Raw genomic sequence first — 19633 nt, 5'->3', positions numbered from 1 at the left:
ATGAATTGTTTAAGAAAGGAAGGAATATTCACAGATAAAGAACATTTCTATATGCTGTATTTATTGTGTTGCATAATATTTTTGTCCCAGTATGGTGACATGTTAAATCTAAATAAAAGCTTTAAGTAGGCAAGGCAAGGCAAGGCAAGGCAAGGCAAGGCAAGGCAAGGCAATTTTATTTGTATAGCCCGTTTTTACAAACAGTTTGTCTCAAAGGGCTTTACATGGCATCGTAACAACATCCTCTGTCCTTAGACCCTCACATCGACTGAGGAAAAACTCCATGGAAACCCTTTTAACAGGGAAAAATCGGAGAAACCTCAGGGTGAGCAACAGAGGAGTTACAGTTTGTCACAGAATGTGCGAAATATGGAAATGTTAGCAGGAGTTGATGAAGGCAGTCTCTGTAGCTCCTGTTGTTTGCCCTGTTATACCAGAGCTGTATTTTCTGAATGTTTACAACAAAATGACCCAATCATGAGAATGAGACTGGCTGGAAAATACTACCTGTAAGGCAAAAATGCAACAAAATCTAGCTTTGATTTACGATTAAATAAATTCAAATATACATGAAAAGCATAGTCTACAACTGATACAACCTACAGTGTTCAATATAAAAAGTTTTATTTATTACTGCCCTTATTTTGTCACCACTGGATTGTATTAAATTTATGGTGTGTTTAATATCCCAGTTTGCCTGAGAATGAATAAACCAGAAGATGCAGACATAGGACTGTTGGGCTTTATGCAGCTGTTTTGGTGTATGTGTTCAAAGAATCAGAAGATGTCGTTATTACACTGTCATATACTGTCAGCTGACCTATCCTGCTTTATAATGTCACCTGAACAGAGCAGTGAATCTTGGCGCTTCCTTGTTTGTAGTGAAGAAATCCGTGATTGGACGGTCGCAGGCGCATTTTGTCTCCATTGGTCGAGGATGCTGTCAATCATCTAGGGGGCGGTCCGAGCGCGCGCTATACGAGGAAATAGGTCTTTAGGTCGCTGTTTATCAGTGTTTTTACATGAAAAGTGTGGAGTTAGAAAGTAAACATGAGCGGCGTTGTTGTGTTTCTCCTCGGACTCGTCGCTGTAATCGGTCCCGCCGCGGAGGCGCTGGACAACGGTCTGGCTCTGAAGCCCACCATGGGCTGGCTGCACTGGGAGAGGTTCATGTGTAACATCGACTGTGACGGAGACCCCGATAACTGCATCAGGTAAGAGACGGTGGTCGAGCACCTTGACGGTGTTTGTGAGCTCAGACACAAAGGGGGAAGGGGAATGCTCTCCTACTGATATGACTCACAGAAACACCTCGGTGAGTTCAATGTAAACACCTCATCTGTGTCCCTAAAATCCCACAAATGTTAGTTCTCCCCAGACATTGCCACTTGAATGAATGATGCTTTACATTTCCTGCTTCAAATCAATCACCTACTTTACCACGGGAGTCCACAAACCATGCACAGGAAGTGACGTTTCCACCGACCTCAGGAAGTGGACTAGCTATTGCAAGTGATTAAAATCATTAAATACACATAGACCTACAGAAAAGTTCAGTGTTAATGCACAGTGGTTTGAGAAAGTGGGAGATATTAGTGTTGGCCTAATGTAAATGCCATTATTATGTCTCACGGGCATTTAAATTTATTGGGAAGGTTGATATAAGGTTTAATTCAAATTGTGCATATATTTTTATTGCATTGCTTGGCAGTAAAGGGTTTTCAGATTCTTACACTGACACCAGACTTATCTATTTAAGGTTACATTACCAGTCCTGTTCTCCTTATGATAACCACCATTGCTTGAAAAAAAGAAGATTTTATCAATTTATTATCATAATAGCCTCAGATTCATTTTCTTACAATGGATGGATCAGTTCATCTACTAATGATTGCAGCTTTAGTAATAATTCTCCATTATTTTCTCTAATGGATGCAGAATACTTCAGGAGTAATGCTAGATATATTGTTCCCTGTTACATTTCTGGGACCTCTGTGCTGATTAGTGACAAACATAAAGTACCTCACTTAATTGCACATGGCATTTTTCCCTCCCCTAGAAGGACCAGAGCCAGCAAAGCACCGAATGTGGGCCTCGCCATGGTTGAATTGTTATTGTTTCATAATGCTCAACAATGAACAATAGCAAAAACTGGCATTTGCTGTTGCATGAATTCCTTCAGCATGCACATATTTGAGTCTGCCATATTGCTTTTGACCATGACACTGAACACTGGCATCTTGCTGATACTATCGGCCCTGCCTGTCTCCTCCTGTTGCCCTGGCAGTGAGCGTCTGTACATGCAGATGGCAGATGTGATGGTGAAGGAAGGCTGGAAAGAGGCTGGCTACGAGTACGTCTGCATTGATGACTGCTGGCCCGCCCGTCAGCGCGATGCCGGGGGCCGCCTGCTGGCAGACCCCAAAAGATTCCCAGGGGGCATCAAGAGACTGGCTGACTATGTGAGTAGTAGTAGGTGTAAAAGAGGCATAAAGGCTCTGAATGTGAATATAATACCTCCATCGACATCAAGAGGAGAGGAGTTCAGAGAGACTGGAGGAAAAGGGAGAAATACTTTAATTGGAGTCATCACTAGCTGGAAGGACTAAGTGAGAATGCGCAAGAATAGGACTGTTTTTTATTTTAATCAAAGTTCATCAGTCTTTGCGATGCATTATGAATAGTGTGCCCAGTAAACCATGTCATATTTAACACATATTCCCACGGATGTGAGCTGCAGTGTTAAAGAGACTAACTGGTGCAATGCGTCTTAAGTTTGGAAATCTTTTGACAAAATGAAAACTTTAGGGAGCACCGTTTTAATAACTCGAGAAGTAAAAGTGATTACACAGTCAGATTACGTATTCATGATACATCCATCCAGGCCCGACCTGCAATTATTTACATAATGAAGGGATGGAAAAGGACCAGATGTAGAACCCGAGTCTCAGATTTCATACCGATAGATATTCAGCACCTTGAGCCGAGGGAGATACCCAAGGCATTAAATTGTCTCAGGTAAGGAGTGTGTTGTGTGTTGTTCAGCCTCTCCGAGGAGTTTTCTGCCTCGCAGAACACTGTGGCAGGCTGATTCCTACACAGGCAGCTGAGAAAAGTTATATTCACCAGTCAAGTCATATATCCAGGCCCACAAATGTGGAGCTGTGTCTTAGAAGAGAAGGATGACATTTGTTTTAAGCTGTGCAACATCGCCACCTGCTGGTACATGTCTATATAACCTCTCAAGAATCAAACTTTGGTAACTTCTTAAAAACTGAATCAATGAATTCCTGTTATTTTGTTTTTGTTAAAGGTGCATTCTAAGGGCCTGAAGCTGGGCATCTACGCAGATGTTGGGAAAAATACCTGTGCTGGGTACCCTGGCAGTCTGGGATACTATGAGACGGATGCACAGACGTTTGCTGACTGGAATGTGGATCTGCTGAAGTTTGATGGCTGCTATATGGACCGCACCATGCTGGCAGACGGTGAGCTTTTTGCATCAGTGTTTAAATGAGCTGTGACACCAGAACAAAAGAGAAAAAAAAACAGTATTGTGCAAAACTTTTAGGCAGTAAAAGCTGAGGATACTTCAAAAATAAAGCCAATTATCGACAAAGTTCATCCAAAGCACAGTAAATGAAAAAATCTTAGATCAAAACTTTGCTGTCACTCCTCATGTGATCTCAAACAAGGTATTATATGGAGTTTGCTCTAACTGCCTGATGTTTATTCTGGTTAAGGCTACATGAGAATGTCAGAAGCACTAAACAAAACTGGAAAACCTATCCTGTACTCCTGCGAGTGGCCTTTGTATGAGTGGCCCATCAAGCAGGTGAGAGACTCTAACCACAAGAGACTAAAAATAAACACTGACTAGTGATTTGTCCCTGCATGATGAGGCCAAATGCCGTAGGTTAAACTTAACTGTAAAAGAGCGTTTTTCTGCCTCCAGCCCAACTACACAGCCATTCGTGAGACATGCAACCACTGGCGCAACTTCGATGACGTGTACGACTCCTGGAGTTCTGTCAAAACCATCTTGGACTGGACTGCTGCTCATCAGGACATCATCGTCCCCTCAGCAGGACCCGGGGGCTGGAATGACCCCGATATGGTATTGTGCTCTCACAGACTGCCCTCTTTGACCTCAAACTCAGCATAGAGCCGTAGTCTTCAAGTACCAAGCTGTGGTAATGTATAAGCCACTGAATAACTCAACATTTGCAGCATTTTGAAGTCAAGGGTACTGATTTGTTTCTGAACTGGAGCTGCACGGCTAAGTGGCTTTAATAAAGAGTGTAACATTTTCAGAAATACCGAGAAATACATGCTGAGATAGATGAAATGACATAGCATCATCACTTATCTCACTAGTATTAAACTGTAGCTATGATTTAGCTTTGCACAAAAAACGGAAAGAGGTGAAAACAGGTTGAACTGCTACGTTTGAGTAAGTTCATATCTTTTCCACCTCTTTGTGCCACATTGCAGCTTTATAATGACTGTACCATCATTGAAGTTGTGTGGACCCTAATATTTAAGCAAAAATGTCAAACTACTCCTTTACAATTTCCAATAGCTTTCACAAACAGTGCGGGACAACGAGGAGTTTCTATTTGGTTATAGAAATGTCTCACGTTAATGTGGATGAATCTCCGCTACCCACACTTGTTAATGGGCCCATTTTCGATAAATATATTGTTTTGTCTCTATCGTTATTTTGTTATTATTAGTGGTGGCGGAAATGCTGGGCGAGCCCACCAGGGTTTCCTTTCGCAGCGAGCTATGAGAATAACGCTGCCGAATCGCTGTTTATGGTCAGAACTACGGCGGTAACTGAACCTCTTTGAACTTCTGACTTTAATTCTTGATGAATGAAAACATGAGCCTGTCTTGCGCCGGTCGAAGAATTCTACGGTGCGCGCGGAGGCTCATAAATGTAGTGTGAAAACGCTTCGCTTTCCCAAAACTCCTCGTTGTCCCTTTAACCTATAAATGGAAAAAAATTATATCAATACAAAAATTGACTTAACACATTTGTCAAATAGTGTGTTGCAGATATACTGACTACATTAACTAAGCCCTGTCCCTCTTCTTTTTTCTAGCTGGTCATTGGGAACTTTGGCTTGAGTCATGCCCAGCAGGAGTCTCAGATGGCATTATGGGCCATCATGGCAGCCCCTCTGCTCATGTCTAATGATCTGAGGGACATTTGTCCTCGCTCCAAAAAGCTGTTGCAGAACAGACTCATCATAGACATCAGCCAGGACCCACTGGGCAGACAGGGACACCGCACTGCCAAGGTGGGTGTGAGAGGTGACTCGGAGCATGTTCACCACCTGTCACTGTTTCTAGTTCAGATTTCTACAGGAATGCTAAATGCTTAGTAATTGCAAACCTTAGACTATTGGCAATGATTAGTTTTAAAAATAGTGATGGCAAGAGAGTGTATGGAATAGCTCTATCAACTGATGTAACTTGTTCTCCAGGTGGACGGTTTTGAAGTTTGGGAGAGGCCTCTGTCGAAGAACCGACTGGCTGTCGCAGTCCTGAACAAACAGGAGATCGGTGGCCCCCGAGGATACGTCATCAGAGCAGTTCCTGGCTGGAAGATCTGTAACCCCCAGTGTAACGTCACTCAGATCCTGCCTCAGTACAAGGAGCTGGGCATTCAGACTCCAAGCAGCAAAATGGTTGTATCCGTCAACCCTTCAGGCACTGCTCTGCTCACTGTCACTCCGATCAGCAGCGACTCCAAGAGGATGCAAGAGCTGTACTGGCAGGACACGTCAGTCAAACACGAGGATGATATTTTGTAGTCTTGCAGCATTGTGCAGTTTACTTGCCTGTATGATATGAAAAAGTGGACGGTTTAACAGGAAACTGTTCGTTTTTGGGCTTTAATCATCTTGAATGTTGTGAGGACTGTGCACAAGCTACTTTTTTAATCATCACCACTGGAGAATGTTTTGAACACTTGATGTGAATTATCCAGATGAGGCTGCTACTGGTAAATTAAATAAAGACAAAGCTTGAATTTTATACATTTAACAAGAACAGTAAAATAAGTTGAAGGGAAAAAAACAAAACAAAACAGGACTTATATCTGAAGTTTGTTTTAACAGATTTATTGAAAATAGTGACAACTTCGCCCAGAAGATAGGACCACAGTTTAGAACTGGATGACCTGGCCCTGTAAGAGAACAGAGGAAAAATCTTTGTTAAAATTAATGTCACAAACAGAGCATACGAGTGGCATACAGTTCACATGAAAGCAGTTGACAGTTTCTATAAACTGAAAATACCAGAGGATTGAATATCATATTTGTATTTGAAGTTCTGCGATCCAGTTATATTCACTTTATTTGTTGGATCACATGAAAGCAGAGCCCCTTCATGTTTTACATCCGATTGGTCGAACTCTAATCCAAAGAGTTCAGATGAGGACAACACTGCACAACAATTTATAAATGTGCTACTATTAGCCTATTAACTACTATTAACGCATAAAAGCATCGTCCATTCATCCTGTACTGTCAACAGAAATCAACTACAAGCTAGTGACGGCAATTTAATACATCAGTCGTACTAAGCTCTCGCAACACTTTGTATTGGGGCAGGAAGAGGCAGCCAATCTCAGGTATTTTAAAGTTTACAGTATCTGTAGTAAAGTTTCAATGTGATTATGGCACTGCCATAATTAAGATTTAGATTATTATTAAGAGTGTCACACTTCATATCTGCCACACATATTAGTTTGGATAACTAGATCAGTAAAATGACTATGGATTAATTCAATGTACAGACACGAGGACACCTGTATACTAAATTTCTCGTGTTGTGCTCCTAACATGTTTCATGTTATATTACATTGGTATTTTATAGAGTATTTATTTAAATTCTGATTTTGAATCACAATCAGTGAGCTTGATTTCTGTCCATGTCTCTGTACTGTGTTTTAAGTGTCCATTGTTCTGTCATTTTAAATGTCCATGTCCTCCTACTGCAAAACGGTAAAAGTGACCTGACTATAATGCAAACACAAACATACTATAGGCTTTTGAATTTTGATCAACACTTTTCCCATTATAAATCACCTCATTTTTATAGGTATGATACCAATTCAAATCAACACAATTTGCCAACAATGTACACAAACCCTCCCCTCTACCGTCTACGATGAAATGTGCTCTTGTAAAATTGACTCAAATAAAAGTGCCATTATTAATTATGTCTTGCATAAATTTCTATTCTTGATACTTTATTTAATCCTGTGTCTTTAGCATGAGGACCTATTTCAACATGGACGACTAGTAGTCCTGTCTTTTCAACACTGACCACATGCTCACCCCTTTTTAGGAACATTTTATTTTATGCAGTAAGGACAGACCATGCTTGACATATAATGGCACTAATTAAAATTATTGTTTCACTTTGCATTTTAGTTTAATATTTCATCACCAAACAATCTGACTGATGCCATAAGCTAGTTTTGGAGATGTTTTACTCAAATTTCATATGTCTGGTCATAGCTATACGTCTACCATGATGTTCAGGAAAATTGTTAAGATGTATTTCGCTGCTAATGGGCTATTGACAGAATTTGTTTGGATGGATAGTTACCCTATCCACAATCTAAATAACTCAGTTACCGGTACATCCGCCTGTGCTTTCTGTTATCACAATGAAATCTGTACATTGAGAAACTGAACACATGGACATGACAAATACACAATGACACTTGCCTTTCTCTTCTTGTCACCACCCAACTCGAAGTGCTTGCATCTCTTGATGGCCAGCATTCTCTTGGATCTGCAGTTGGGCTCCACACACTCAAGCCTCAACACAATCTTCTTTGTAGTCTTAGCCTGTTTACAGAGAGCAGATTAGTTATGACACACCACTTCTTCTGCTGCAACATCACACATGTCTAGCCACACTGAGCTGAGGGTTTTTTACTCGCCTTTTTGCGGAAGATGGGCTTAGTCTGACCACCATACCCGCTCTGCTTTCTGTCGTATCTCCTCTTACCTGCAACCAACACACACACATGCAAGTTCAGACCACATTTCATAACAATGACAGCTTGCCACACTGAAACGTGAACCGCTCATAACAGACTGGTTACCCTGTGCGTAGAGGGAGTCCTTTCCCTTCTTGTACTGGGTAACTTTGTGGGGTTGGTGCTTCTTGCACTTCTTGCAGAAGGTCCTGCGGGTCTTCGGGACGTTCACCTAAACAGATAAGAAAAATAATCAGCCAAAGGACACATCAAATATGCCTGAAAGCATGTGGATTATACAAGTCACGTTGCGTTTCTGTATATTGATGGGGTTGCATGGTGAACAGAGCTAACAGATGAGCCACTGTCATTTGCACATGCTAGCCGACGGCTAACGCATTGATAAGAGTACAACCAGGCCACATATTAAATTATATAGATTAATTTTTATGATAAATACAATGTCCATCTTTTGGTCTAATGTCTAAAAGGCTCGTGCCTCTCACGTTGTCACCGTTAGCACAAACAGCGGTTAGCATTAGCCACCAGGCTAACACCGACGCTACGTAACATGAAATAAATGACAAGTAAGTTAGAAATACATGTGACAATGAAACGCAGTAAGAAGTTTACATTATTCTGTTTATCTGCACGGTTGCTTGGACATTTAACTCTGACTAAACCCAAACGAAAGGCCGGTTCCTGTTGGGACGCAGCTAGCAGCGGCATTTCACTGAAGGCATCGATTATATCAATGCCATTAAACTACGAAAATGAACATAAGACGGGCCAATACTGTAATCATCGTGTGTATCACAACATATATCACATATTTGAGTTGTCCAGATGTAAAAACAATTCATCAATAGGCAAGATTGGGTTAGATTAAGTAAAGTGCATTCGTGTAATAATTTCGTACCATGGCTGCGCCCCGCTGCAGAGGAAAAGAGGGAGCTAGAGGGCGGAAGCACTTCTTAAAGTAGACCCGCAGACCTCGGCTGTGGAGCGGCTGCTCTCCTGGCGGCTGCCCCCTAGCGGCCGGAGGGTAAATAGCTAAGATAATAATTGAATTTTTTTAATTAAATGTTAATAAATTAAAGCCTGTATCTTGTTTTTGTAAAACACAGTAATCAAACTTTCTGATGCCAGTTTGTGGCATGTTCATCTCTTGTTCCTGAGAGTAGCAGAATAAGACAACAACAAAAGAATAAAAAGAGAGCAAGAAATTGCTTAAAATAAATGTGTATAGGAGCGTGAGAGTGTGTGGATACCACACTGTGCTCCTGTGTTAATGTTTAGCCTGCTTCCACTTATCACCAAAACTGTCCAGAGGGCCGATATGAAAATGAGCAGGAAGAAAAAGGGGAAGTAAGCAGAGTCGATTCCTCTCTGTGGGTGAGTTTAAACTTCTTGCATCACAGACTGCCACATTTAATGGAAGACAGGCAGCTGAGACAAAAGCTTTCTGCCATCGCTACAAGACTCAGCATCTATAGCTGTCGTTGAGTTGATGCTTGACTTTTTTTGGCTGCCTGGGTAAGTCGCATGGCTCTGTGAATATAGACTGTAAGCTCTAGAAGTATTTTTAGTGATGTGTTTCATTTGAAGCAATGTGGGTAGACGCAGATGAATGTATTGTGCAGGTCAGTGCATGTACTGTATGCAAATCCAAAATGAAGTGTGTTCTCTTCACAAAACTACAAACACACAATTATATATAATTTAAGTCATAGTCACTATCTGTTACATTGCAAAATGGTTATGTTTGTTTCTGAATGTTTTGTCCACAGTGATGCACGGTATGATGTATTTGCTGAAACATTGGAGTGATCTAAACTTGTTTTTCAAACATTTTAATTGATACATCTTGCATCACTAAACCAGTTTACATCTCTGGTTATCTGAGAGTAGTTTCCTGTGGTTACTTTTATCATTGTTGCATGATTATGTTGTGAATATTCTGAATTCACACGTTCTTTTGGACCTACATCTTAAGAGGTTTTGTAAAATAACCTCTACTTACATGCATTACAAGACCTGACAAATGACAGTGTGTGTGTTTGTGTTTGTGTGTGTGTGTGTGTGTGTGTGTGTGTGTGTGTGTGTGTGTGTGTGTGTGTGTGTGTGTGTGTGTGTGTGTGTGTGTTCTGCTAATTGACCTTCCAAAGGAGACCACAGTGTTAAACTGATGTGGAGGGGGAGAATGCTTTGTGGTGAGATCTAATGCTCATAACTTACAGTGAATGTGCTGCTCACTCTCTATTCCTCTCAGTCTTTCTCACATACACATACACGCACACACATCCTTTTGCATACTACTTATCTGTCAGGAAATGTCAGGAAAAGAGAGCATCTCAACAGGTTCCTGTTTGACCAGCTCCTTCATGATACGGTTGGGTTTGCACTGTCATACAGAGAGCATACATTATGCAATTACATTACTGTAACAATTGCATACCACCATGAAACATTTTCATTAGCCTTTATAGCTCATTTAACTTCTGATGTATGGATGTGTACACCAACATAGGGCCACAACATGTGATGACGGTCACAAAGATCAGTTTCATTCACACTCATCACTCATCGTCACCACCACAGTTTCTTGCGATTAGATGATTCTGTGAGATTAAAGCAGTCAATTTTCACATTGGCTGCTCTCGACTTATGATTTGCTTGAAAAGTCAGAGATGTCTCTTAAGGTTTTTCACAAGCCAAAACCACACAAGCAGATCAAAAGATAAGCATTAAGAGACTAAAAGAAAACGCTCTGCAAAGTGTAAAAGTGCTGTGTTGTCCATTAATAGAAGGGAATTTTGCAAAATCTAAAATAGAGAGTCTTGGTGTTAGCTGTAAGTAAGTGGTGAGGGGATGTGTGAACAACACACGTCGCAGTTACGAGACGTATATTTTAGACGCGCCAATGACATGTAACGATGTTTGAGAGAGAAATTATGTTAGGTTCGAAGTGCTGCAGGGCACTCGGTTTCTTCTGCCTTTGCATTGCAGTAAAACACTGATGCAACTTCCCTATCAGTTTGTCTGTGTCAGCCACCATGAGTCAACTCCCTTCCACAGAAAAAAGAAAAGAAAATCTCCTTCTTGTGGCCATGATACAGTGAAATGTGTACATGAAGTTTCAGTTAACTGGCTCCAAATGATCAGAGACAGCGAGGAGGGTTGTGGATTATCCATTATCAGAGTTTATTGGCCTCTGCTGTAGTTAGTGATGTGAGAAAACACTGAGCTGCAACGAATGAGGAATGAGTAAACAATGTTTCACAGAATAGGGAACACGTCTGTCTGTTTGTGACGGCACAAACAAAACCAATAGGTAGTGTCAGTCTAGTGTGAAGAAATGTCACACTCTTAGTTCGCAGGGAGTGACAGAAGCTTCAGTAGTGTTACAGTTCATATGATAGAAGGAAGTGCTCACAGGCTGAAAATAGGCCGAGCTGAAGTGCACACATCTCACAGAGACTAACAGGCCGTGAGCACTCAGCTGTGTGACAGGGTGAGTCTGAGCATCTGATAGTCCACGTTTGACCTGGCAGTATGGCATGATGACTTCCTCCCTTTACGGTATACTGTGCACTTTTGTTGTATTTAAGACTAAAATGTATCCAGAACAAGTTAGTTAGTTTTAATTCTGCATTCATCTGCTGCAACTAAGCCTGATATTATATTTTCTGCTTCTTCCTAATGCTAACTCTACACACTGGCCTCTCACCAGTGCATCTGTTGACATTAAAATCCTCCAATTTTGAATTAATTATGTTTCATAATTGTCAGCTTTGACTGTTCAATCTCAATATTTGGTGTTTTTGGGCTATGGGTTGCATGTCTGAATGCTCCCACAGAGTCAACGTTATCATCCTCCATCTACCCACATCAGTGTCTCTCTGTCCTACTCCACTCTCATCTATCTGTGGTATCAATAGAGGCCCTGTCCTGTTTTGGAGGTGCTGGCTTCATTGCTCACTTATGGCTTGATGCTAACCAATGAGTCACCATAAACTAAGAACAGACAGGCTTTTTCATTTGCCTACTTATCTCATAATGCAGGTGAAATGTGATTATGTGTGGGTGAGCTAATGTATGTGAGAGAGAAAGGTGGCCGTGTAATGGTGAGATTGTTTGATATATTATCAGTGTGGCAGTAAACTAATTTCCTTTAGATTGTTGTTTCTTATCTATAAGAGCATAAATTTTGATACGTTACATTAAACCCGTGGAACTGGGTAATTGCATTAGTAACAAGGTTGCTGGAGCTTAAAAAAGCATTCAAAAATCTGGTTCAAAAATGTGTGTACGTGTGTGGAAAGTCAACTAATCATATAAGGATTACATCTCCACACCAGGTATTTTATATAGGCACTTTTATCCTTTTATCCAACATTTCCTAACGCAGCTTCCTGGTACAGACGCAAACTGTATATTTAGGTCACCATCAAGACCAGGATATAGTAGCGGAGAAACACAGATGTGCCACTGGGGGGGAGGGAGGATGTTGCTGGCATGAAAAGCAGGGCTTATGCAAACTACAGCTAATCACGCGCTCATACTTGCTCACACTCATACTTCATCTCTCTCTCTCTCTCTCTCTCCATCTCAGATCTGTAGGCTCACGTGTCGGCCTGGCATCATTGCTCTGACTATCTAGAGCGGGTAGGTATCAACTCCAACTCTTGGAATAGTTTTAAAACTTTCCAAAAGACATGAAAACACTTAGTAAATAAGTGTGAAGTGTGACACAACTCAAAGAAGTATAATGCTATAAGAACCCCTGTAACAGCTCTGGAGAATTATTGGTTGGGTTTGGGCGTAATTGTCGTGTTTAATGTTGCTCTGCCTCCCAGAAAAACATTCTGTTATGCTTCTATTATACTATCATTCCTCCCTCTTCCCATGTAGATTCATTCTGACTGAATCATGTCAGATCCTATACTAGAAGAAACCTTCATTAAACGGTCTCAGCAGAAGAAGAAGACATCCCCACTGAACTACAAGGAGAGGTGGTTTGTTCTCACCACGGAAAAAATAGCCTACTATGACTTTGATCCTGACAAAGGGGTGAGTGGCAATGTAGAGCATAGCATCACAACTGTCTCAGATTAACTTTGCTCCCACCGTTAAAGGAACAATGCGGCTACATTTGTGATTTCAACCCTGAGTTCAGCTGACTGTTTCCTCATGTGTTAAGCAGAAGCGAAAAGGTCTGAGAGGATCGGTTGACCTCGAGAAGATCAAGTGCGTAGAGACGGTCCAGCCAGAGCCCAACTCCCCGCAAGAGCGCATGTATGCTTTCCAGGTAGACGCTTTAGTCAATTAACTCCGTTATCACCTCATGACAGTCATGAAAATTACAGACAAACCTGCAGAGCAAAAAACGCCACACGCCACCTATCACAATTTGGAATTAGGTAACTGAGTAATAACAAACAAAGCAAATTAAATACACTCCCAATTTGACTTCTGCCACCTGTCACTATGTGGACGCTTTCTCCTGGAGAAGAAATACCCCCAATAGTTAATAATGTGAAAGTATTTTCTTAAGAAGTGAAACCATCTCACACTCAAATGAACCTGGGGCTTTCAGTGATTGTGCAGGTGTTGCTTTTGCACACGTGTAAAATCACAAGCTAGGTGAATATGTGTCAGGCATTTACCATCAAAGAGAGTGCAAGTAAGAGTTAGCAGTTTCTTTCTTCAACTGCAGTGAACATGTTTGAATGCAACTTTCACTGCACTTTTCTCCAAACTGTTTGTGAGAGTATAGCTACATAGCCTGTGCAGCTATTAACTCTTCTATTTTCTTTTGCATCTTTGCCACAGATCATTTATGACGAAGGGCCATTGTACATCTTTGCAAAGAATGAAGATATTCGAGCACAATGGATAAAGAAGCTGAAAGAAAGTAAAGCAAACTTATCTCCTGTTTATATATCTTGTCACAGAATCTTATATAGGCAGTATTTGCCTCCACAGCACAAGAGTTGCATGCTTATGCAAATGCCAATGTTGATTTAATGTAAATGTCCTGTGTGTGGTTTGTGTGTGTGTTGTGCACAGTGGTGCGCTTCAACAAGGACCTCATGCAGAAATATCATCCTTGTTTCTGGGTCGATGGGGTGTGGCTGTGCTGCCACCAGGAAGTTAAACAAGCTATGGGTTGCAAGGTGCTAGATAGTAAGAATGGTGAGAACTAATTGTTTTGTTTTTTTGGTTTGTAATCTGTAACAATCAGCTGCTAAACCTTTTTACTGATACGCGTTTGTGTTAAATGATTTTATTAATAGGTTTTTCATCTAAAAAATCTCAGCGAAGGGGATCTAGGAAACCTCTTCCTCCCACCCCAACAGAGGTAAAGTCCAAATCCTTTTAGATTGATATTCACCAGTTAAAAGCACAATGTTTGTGACATAATACATCTACTACCTGTAATCATATGTCGTTTCAGGAGAAGGTTGTTCGACCTTTACCCCCACAGCCTCCTGAGCCTCCTGCCCCTTCTCCAGGCATGAAGGTTATAGCTGAGTATAACTACGCACCTGTGACAGAACAAGACCTGGAGCTGAGGAAGGATGAGGAGTACATCATCCTCGAGATGTCTGACACAAACTGGTGGAGAGCCCAAGACAAATATGGGTGAGATGACATTCACACTCCTGCATTCACATCAAAAACAATGGGAAAAAGCACTGATATAAAACATTGTGACAGTGTCCAGAGAGTAGATCTGAATGTGCTGTATAACTGTATGGATGTGTTTTATTGCATTTACCAAAATACATTTTCCCAACTTCTTCTGCCAGAACAAAAACATTTTATAACATGATGAATAAAATGATGAATAAAACATTATATAATACTGATAATGTCTTGTTGAAATGAACCGATGTGGTAGATGTATAGGGTGTTAGAAGCAATCTTTTTTTTTTACAAGATGCTACAAGTAGAGCTAACAAGCTAAATAGCTACTAGCACATCAGTGTCTAGCTGAGAGGCTAATTTGGTGATGTATTTGTGTGTATGCACATACCCAGTATCATATTATGTATACGATGTGTTTTGTCTTCTCTTGCAGCAAAGAGGGATACATACCTAGTAATTATGTCGTGGAAGCAGAAAGCGGACTGGAAAGATTTGAGTGAGTATAGGTACTAATGTTCTGTCATAGATTGGTGAATTATCTTCTAATATACAATATATAATTATTATGTAAGACAGTGAACAAAGAAACGAATAATGGTTCACGTCTCATGAAAAATGATATTCTCATTTATTTTTGCAGCTGGTATTGCAAAAACATGAACCGTAGCCAGGCAGAAAAGCTGTTAAAGACCGAGGTAAACCCAATGATCAGTCTAACCAATGAGGACACATAAATGTGTTCAACTATGCTGGACCACATCTATTTAAAAACATTTAATTATGAATTTTATAATACTATGTGTTGTTTCTTATTCTCAGAACAAAGATGGAGGCTTCTTGGTACGGGACTCGAGCAAGGCCGGCAAATACACCGTGTCTTTGTTCAGTAAGGGTGGCTTGTGAGTAAGCTTAGTCTTGTTAAAACACTGTTACGTGGTGCACCTTTTATATACAATATCCATTGGCTCCACTCATGTGTGAATGTATGAAAAGAAGAACTGTCTGTAATGAAAGCGGAAACAGTGGGCGACAGAGGGAGAGAGATGTAAATTTTCATGCAAAACTTGGACTAATCAGCATGCAGAGAGCTCTAAGACTGAACGACACTGTGGACAACACTGAGGAGATATTATCTTTTAATGCATACACGATAAATAACCATTTCCTGTGTTTATAAAAATCTGTTGACTGTGTGTAAGTAAAATGTTCCTTTTCTGTCCACAGGGAAACCGGTGGAAGCTGCAGACATTACAACATCTGCACCACCCAACAGGGCCAGTTTTATCTTGCAGAGAAGCATCATTTCAGCACCATCCCAGAGCTCATCAACTACCATCAGCACAATTCAGCAGGTGTTTGGAGTAGCTCTGCTCTGAATACATGGATGCCTAATAAATAAAATAATAAATAATTGTATAAATACAAATATATTATAAATAAATTGTTGTTTTTTTATATTTGTCACTAGGTATGGTTAGCAGGCTGAAATACCTTGTATCAAACCGGACAAGGCCTCCGTCAACAGCAGGGCTGGGCTATGGTAAGAATATCAATATGACTTGACAGAGCTGAAACATGCATTCGGTACTTTCCCCTTTCATCTTCTCATTCCTGGTGATTAACCTCTGGTGACTGATTAAACATTTCTCAGTGAGTGCAATTTATAAACGCTGCATGTATTAACATAATGTCCATTTATTAGCAGCGGTTCAGGGCACGAGCACATTCGATAAAAAATAATGACATTTTTGGAAGTACTCTTACTCCCTTTCTTGCAGTGTTACATGCTATGCTGCTGATACCACCAGTGGTATCAGTCAAGTGATATTCCTTTAAAGTGGATGCTACAGGTATAAAGACGTCCCTCCACTCTTTCTTCTTTGCTCCAGGTGTGTGGGAGATCGACCCCCGTCACCTAACCTTCATCAAAGAGCTGGGCACGGGTCAGTTCGGAGTGGTGAAGTATGGAAAGTGGCAGGGCCAGCATGACGTGGCCATTAAGATGATTAAAGAGGGCTCCATGTCTGAAGATGATTTCATCGAAGAGGCTAAAACCATGATGTAAGTAAAACTAAAGATCTGAATTTAGACTAAGTTCACAATTTTGATTGATCACAGAAGCTCTGACTGAACGTGACTGAAAAATAGATGTCACACTGAGACGTGTAGGTTCTGTAATTACTGTGAGGAAAACTTGCTTATAATACTTAACTTCCTTCTCTTTTTGCTAAAAACCAGGAAGCTTCGTCATGAGAACCTGGTCCAACTCTATGGTGTCTGCACCACACAAAGACCCATTTACATAGTGACTGAGTTCCTCTCAAATGGCTGCTTGCTGACATACCTCAGGGAGGGCCTGAAGCAGCACCCGACCACTGTCCAGCTCCTAGAGATGTGTAAAGATGTCACCGAGGGCATGGCTTACCTTGAGGCGAATCAGTACATCCACAGAGACCTGGTGAGAAGCAAAGATATACTGTGTAAACTGCAAAGCATATCCCACTACATTCCTACATCATTGCATCATTCTATGATGACAAACACTGGAGTTAAATGTTTGAAGATAAGGCTGAAAGTTTAATGAGTACACCTAAATCAAGAATGTTGTTTGTTTTGTTCCCAGGCTGCGAGGAACTGTTTAGTAGATGGCAATGGTACTGTCAAGGTGACTGACTTTGGACTGTCAAGGTAAAACACTTTGGTTGCACACCGGTTACTAATAGACTAGGCCAAACATCCCTTTGCTACACGGGTATAATCTGAAGGTACTTTTCACACTTTAAGTTCAAAAATCTCCCACTGCTGCCTCAGGTATGTGTTAGACGATGAGTACACAAGCTCAGCAGGTTCCAAGTTCCCTGTTCGTTGGTCACCGCCTGAGGTCCTCCTCTACTGCAAGTTCAGCAGCAAGTCGGACATCTGGGCATATGGTAAATTAACATAATGTACAGAACATTTTCAGTTTCAAATTACAATTCTCTACTGCAGCTCTGGACTGTTTTATGTTTGAATCTGTGTTTAAATGTCTTTACACATTTGATGATTGAAGCGCTGTAGCGTTTTTCACCACGTTAACTGTTTCTATATAGGGGTTCTGATGTGGGAGATCTACACTTTAGGGCGGCTTCCATACGAGCGCCTAAACAACACGGAAATAGTGGAACAAGTGTCCCGAGGCTTTCGCCTCTACCGCCCCCAGCTGGCCAATGAAAAAGTCTACACCATCATGTCCAGCTGTTGGATTGATGTAAGTGAATTTAATTTTGTAGTTTGAGCAATGGTGGAATCTGACCAGAAACCAAAGGGTGCTATTTTGATGAGACATTCAATATCTTCATATGTAAACACATCTGGTTGTTCTTTATTAAATGTTTGTTGGATAACCTTGACCTGGATGACTGGGAATCCTCACACACATTGAAGGGATTATATTTACTCAAGCACTAAGTACTAACAGTGTTGACATATTTGTACTTTACTTTAACTTTACTTTAACTTTACTTTAACATTTCTACTCCACTGCATTAATATTGCAGTACTAGTTACCTTGCTTATCAGTAAAAAAAAAAAAAAGAAATACAGTAAATTATGATATATTGATGAAGATACCCAGCAGTCTATAAAGTACCTGCTGCAACATTAATGCTGCTTACACACTGATCTATCAGTAATTATAAATCAACATTATGTGTATGTTGTTATTGGGGCATCTATACAGTTGATACTTGATGCTTGATGTGGTATTTCTATTTTTTACTAATGTAGGAAATCTAAGCGCTTCTTCCACCACTGACTGTTGGCGATGTTTTTGTACAGCCTTCGCGATTCTGTAAGCACAAACCATCTATCTCACAGCCTCTCATTGTTTTGTTTTCAGAAAGCAGATGAGAGACCAAACTTTGAAGAGCTGTCAGTCTCTGTCCAGGACTTGCTGTACGAGCTCCAATAGATCTCAAAATGATTCACATCAACAAACACGACACAAACAGTTCACGTTGATCCCTGCAGAGCAACATCTCCAAAATGTCCTTGGAAATGTTAGAACAGTTGACAACTTGAACATGAGACAGCACAGCCACACTGAGGTCCTCTGTAATGTGAATATGTGTAATGTGAATGTCACTATAGCTCAATGACTAGAAAAGCTAATCGAGTCACATCGATTAGCATTTAAAATGTATATATATTATTGACGGTTATCGGATTAAAATTATTGTATGTCTGTATTGTATTCTGTGGAATCATTGTGGGTGTACGGTGTAGATGACTTTGCATGAGGAAACAAGCTTTGTAAGAGCAGATGTATTGCACAAAAAAAGCCAAGTATGATAGGCTTTGAATGACCTAAATGAAAATGACAAAATATCTAATGGGCCTGTTTGTTTAATTTAAACAATGTTTAGTGTAATAGTAATTATTTTTGCATTGGTTGGGATTAGCTTTATTTGTTTAATTAAATATTATATAACTAATTTAAAGATCTAATGAGCTATTAGATGTAACAGAGGCATTGGGAAATCAGACCTCCATTTTAACATCAGTAGAGTAAAGTCCATACACTGGTGGGAGAGTCTAAGTCTGAACATAAAAATGTCATGCATTACGCTATATTGAGACAGGGATGTGAAAAATGAAATTATGCAAAATAACACAACTCTGCACAATCATTTCTGAATTACTGTAAGTAATGCTGAGTTCAGTAGATGGGAAAGATTTAGGGAAGTTAGACGTATGAATATGGAATTTGCCTAAAAAGAGAGTTTGTGGTTATTGTTTGCATAATATGGAAGAATATGTCTGGTCCATAGACTGTGTATAAAATATCGGTCTCTATAATAATTGTAAGGGCAACATATTCCTTTATTTTCCTCTCAAGAATAATTGTAAATGAGGTTTTATAAAATAAATGTTTTATTGTGTCTTCTTCATTTTTACCAAAGTTATATTTGTTGATGTATCTATCGCTTCATTATG

The 19633-nt window shown here is 40.3% G+C and overlaps 3 protein-coding genes across 4 annotated transcripts; 2 read left to right on the top strand and 1 right to left on the bottom strand.

Moving 5' to 3' along the window:
• Positions 1-954: 954 nt before the first annotated feature.
• On the top strand, positions 955-6119 carry gla (galactosidase, alpha). Its single transcript, XM_085789348.1, has 7 exons — positions 955-1214; positions 2288-2462; positions 3314-3488; positions 3744-3835; positions 3956-4117; positions 5109-5306; positions 5493-6119. Exons 1-7 carry the CDS (start codon positions 1051-1053, stop codon positions 5820-5822), a joined length of 1296 nt encoding a protein of 431 aa, XP_085645474.1. The 5' UTR covers positions 955-1050; the 3' UTR covers positions 5823-6119.
• rpl36a (ribosomal protein L36A) lies at positions 6116-11567 on the bottom strand. Its single transcript, XM_085788928.1, has 6 exons — positions 11474-11567; positions 8925-9058; positions 8132-8237; positions 7967-8034; positions 7749-7871; positions 6116-6196 (listed from the first exon to the last, which is right to left on the bottom strand). Exons 1-6 carry the CDS (start codon positions 11565-11567, stop codon positions 6176-6178), a joined length of 546 nt encoding a protein of 181 aa, XP_085645054.1. The 3' UTR covers positions 6116-6175.
• btk (Bruton agammaglobulinemia tyrosine kinase) lies at positions 9433-19585 on the top strand. 2 transcript variants are annotated; one of them, XM_085789346.1, is made up of 19 exons: positions 9433-9541; positions 12621-12673; positions 12920-13078; positions 13212-13316; positions 13841-13922; positions 14078-14203; positions 14305-14369; positions 14466-14653; positions 15093-15155; positions 15300-15354; positions 15479-15558; positions 15884-16011; positions 16128-16199; positions 16549-16720; positions 16898-17117; positions 17283-17347; positions 17471-17589; positions 17749-17906; positions 18537-19585. In XM_085789346.1, the coding sequence occupies exons 3-19, from the start codon at positions 12938-12940 to the stop codon at positions 18606-18608; spliced, it is 1911 nt and encodes a 636-aa protein (XP_085645472.1). In that variant the 5' UTR covers positions 9433-9541; positions 12621-12673; positions 12920-12937; the 3' UTR covers positions 18609-19585. The 2 variants fall into 2 exon arrangements, with proteins under 2 accessions (XP_085645472.1, XP_085645473.1); XM_085789347.1 differs by lacking the exon at positions 12621-12673.
• Positions 19586-19633: the final 48 nt, after the last annotated feature.

Source organism: Trachurus japonicus, chromosome 10, assembly GCF_045865225.1.
Source record: "Trachurus japonicus isolate A0001 chromosome 10, Traja_1.0".
In the NCBI taxonomy this organism is placed as follows: Eukaryota; Metazoa; Chordata; class Actinopteri; order Carangiformes; family Carangidae; genus Trachurus; species Trachurus japonicus.
This window is presented reverse-complemented; position numbering and strand designations above follow the sequence as displayed.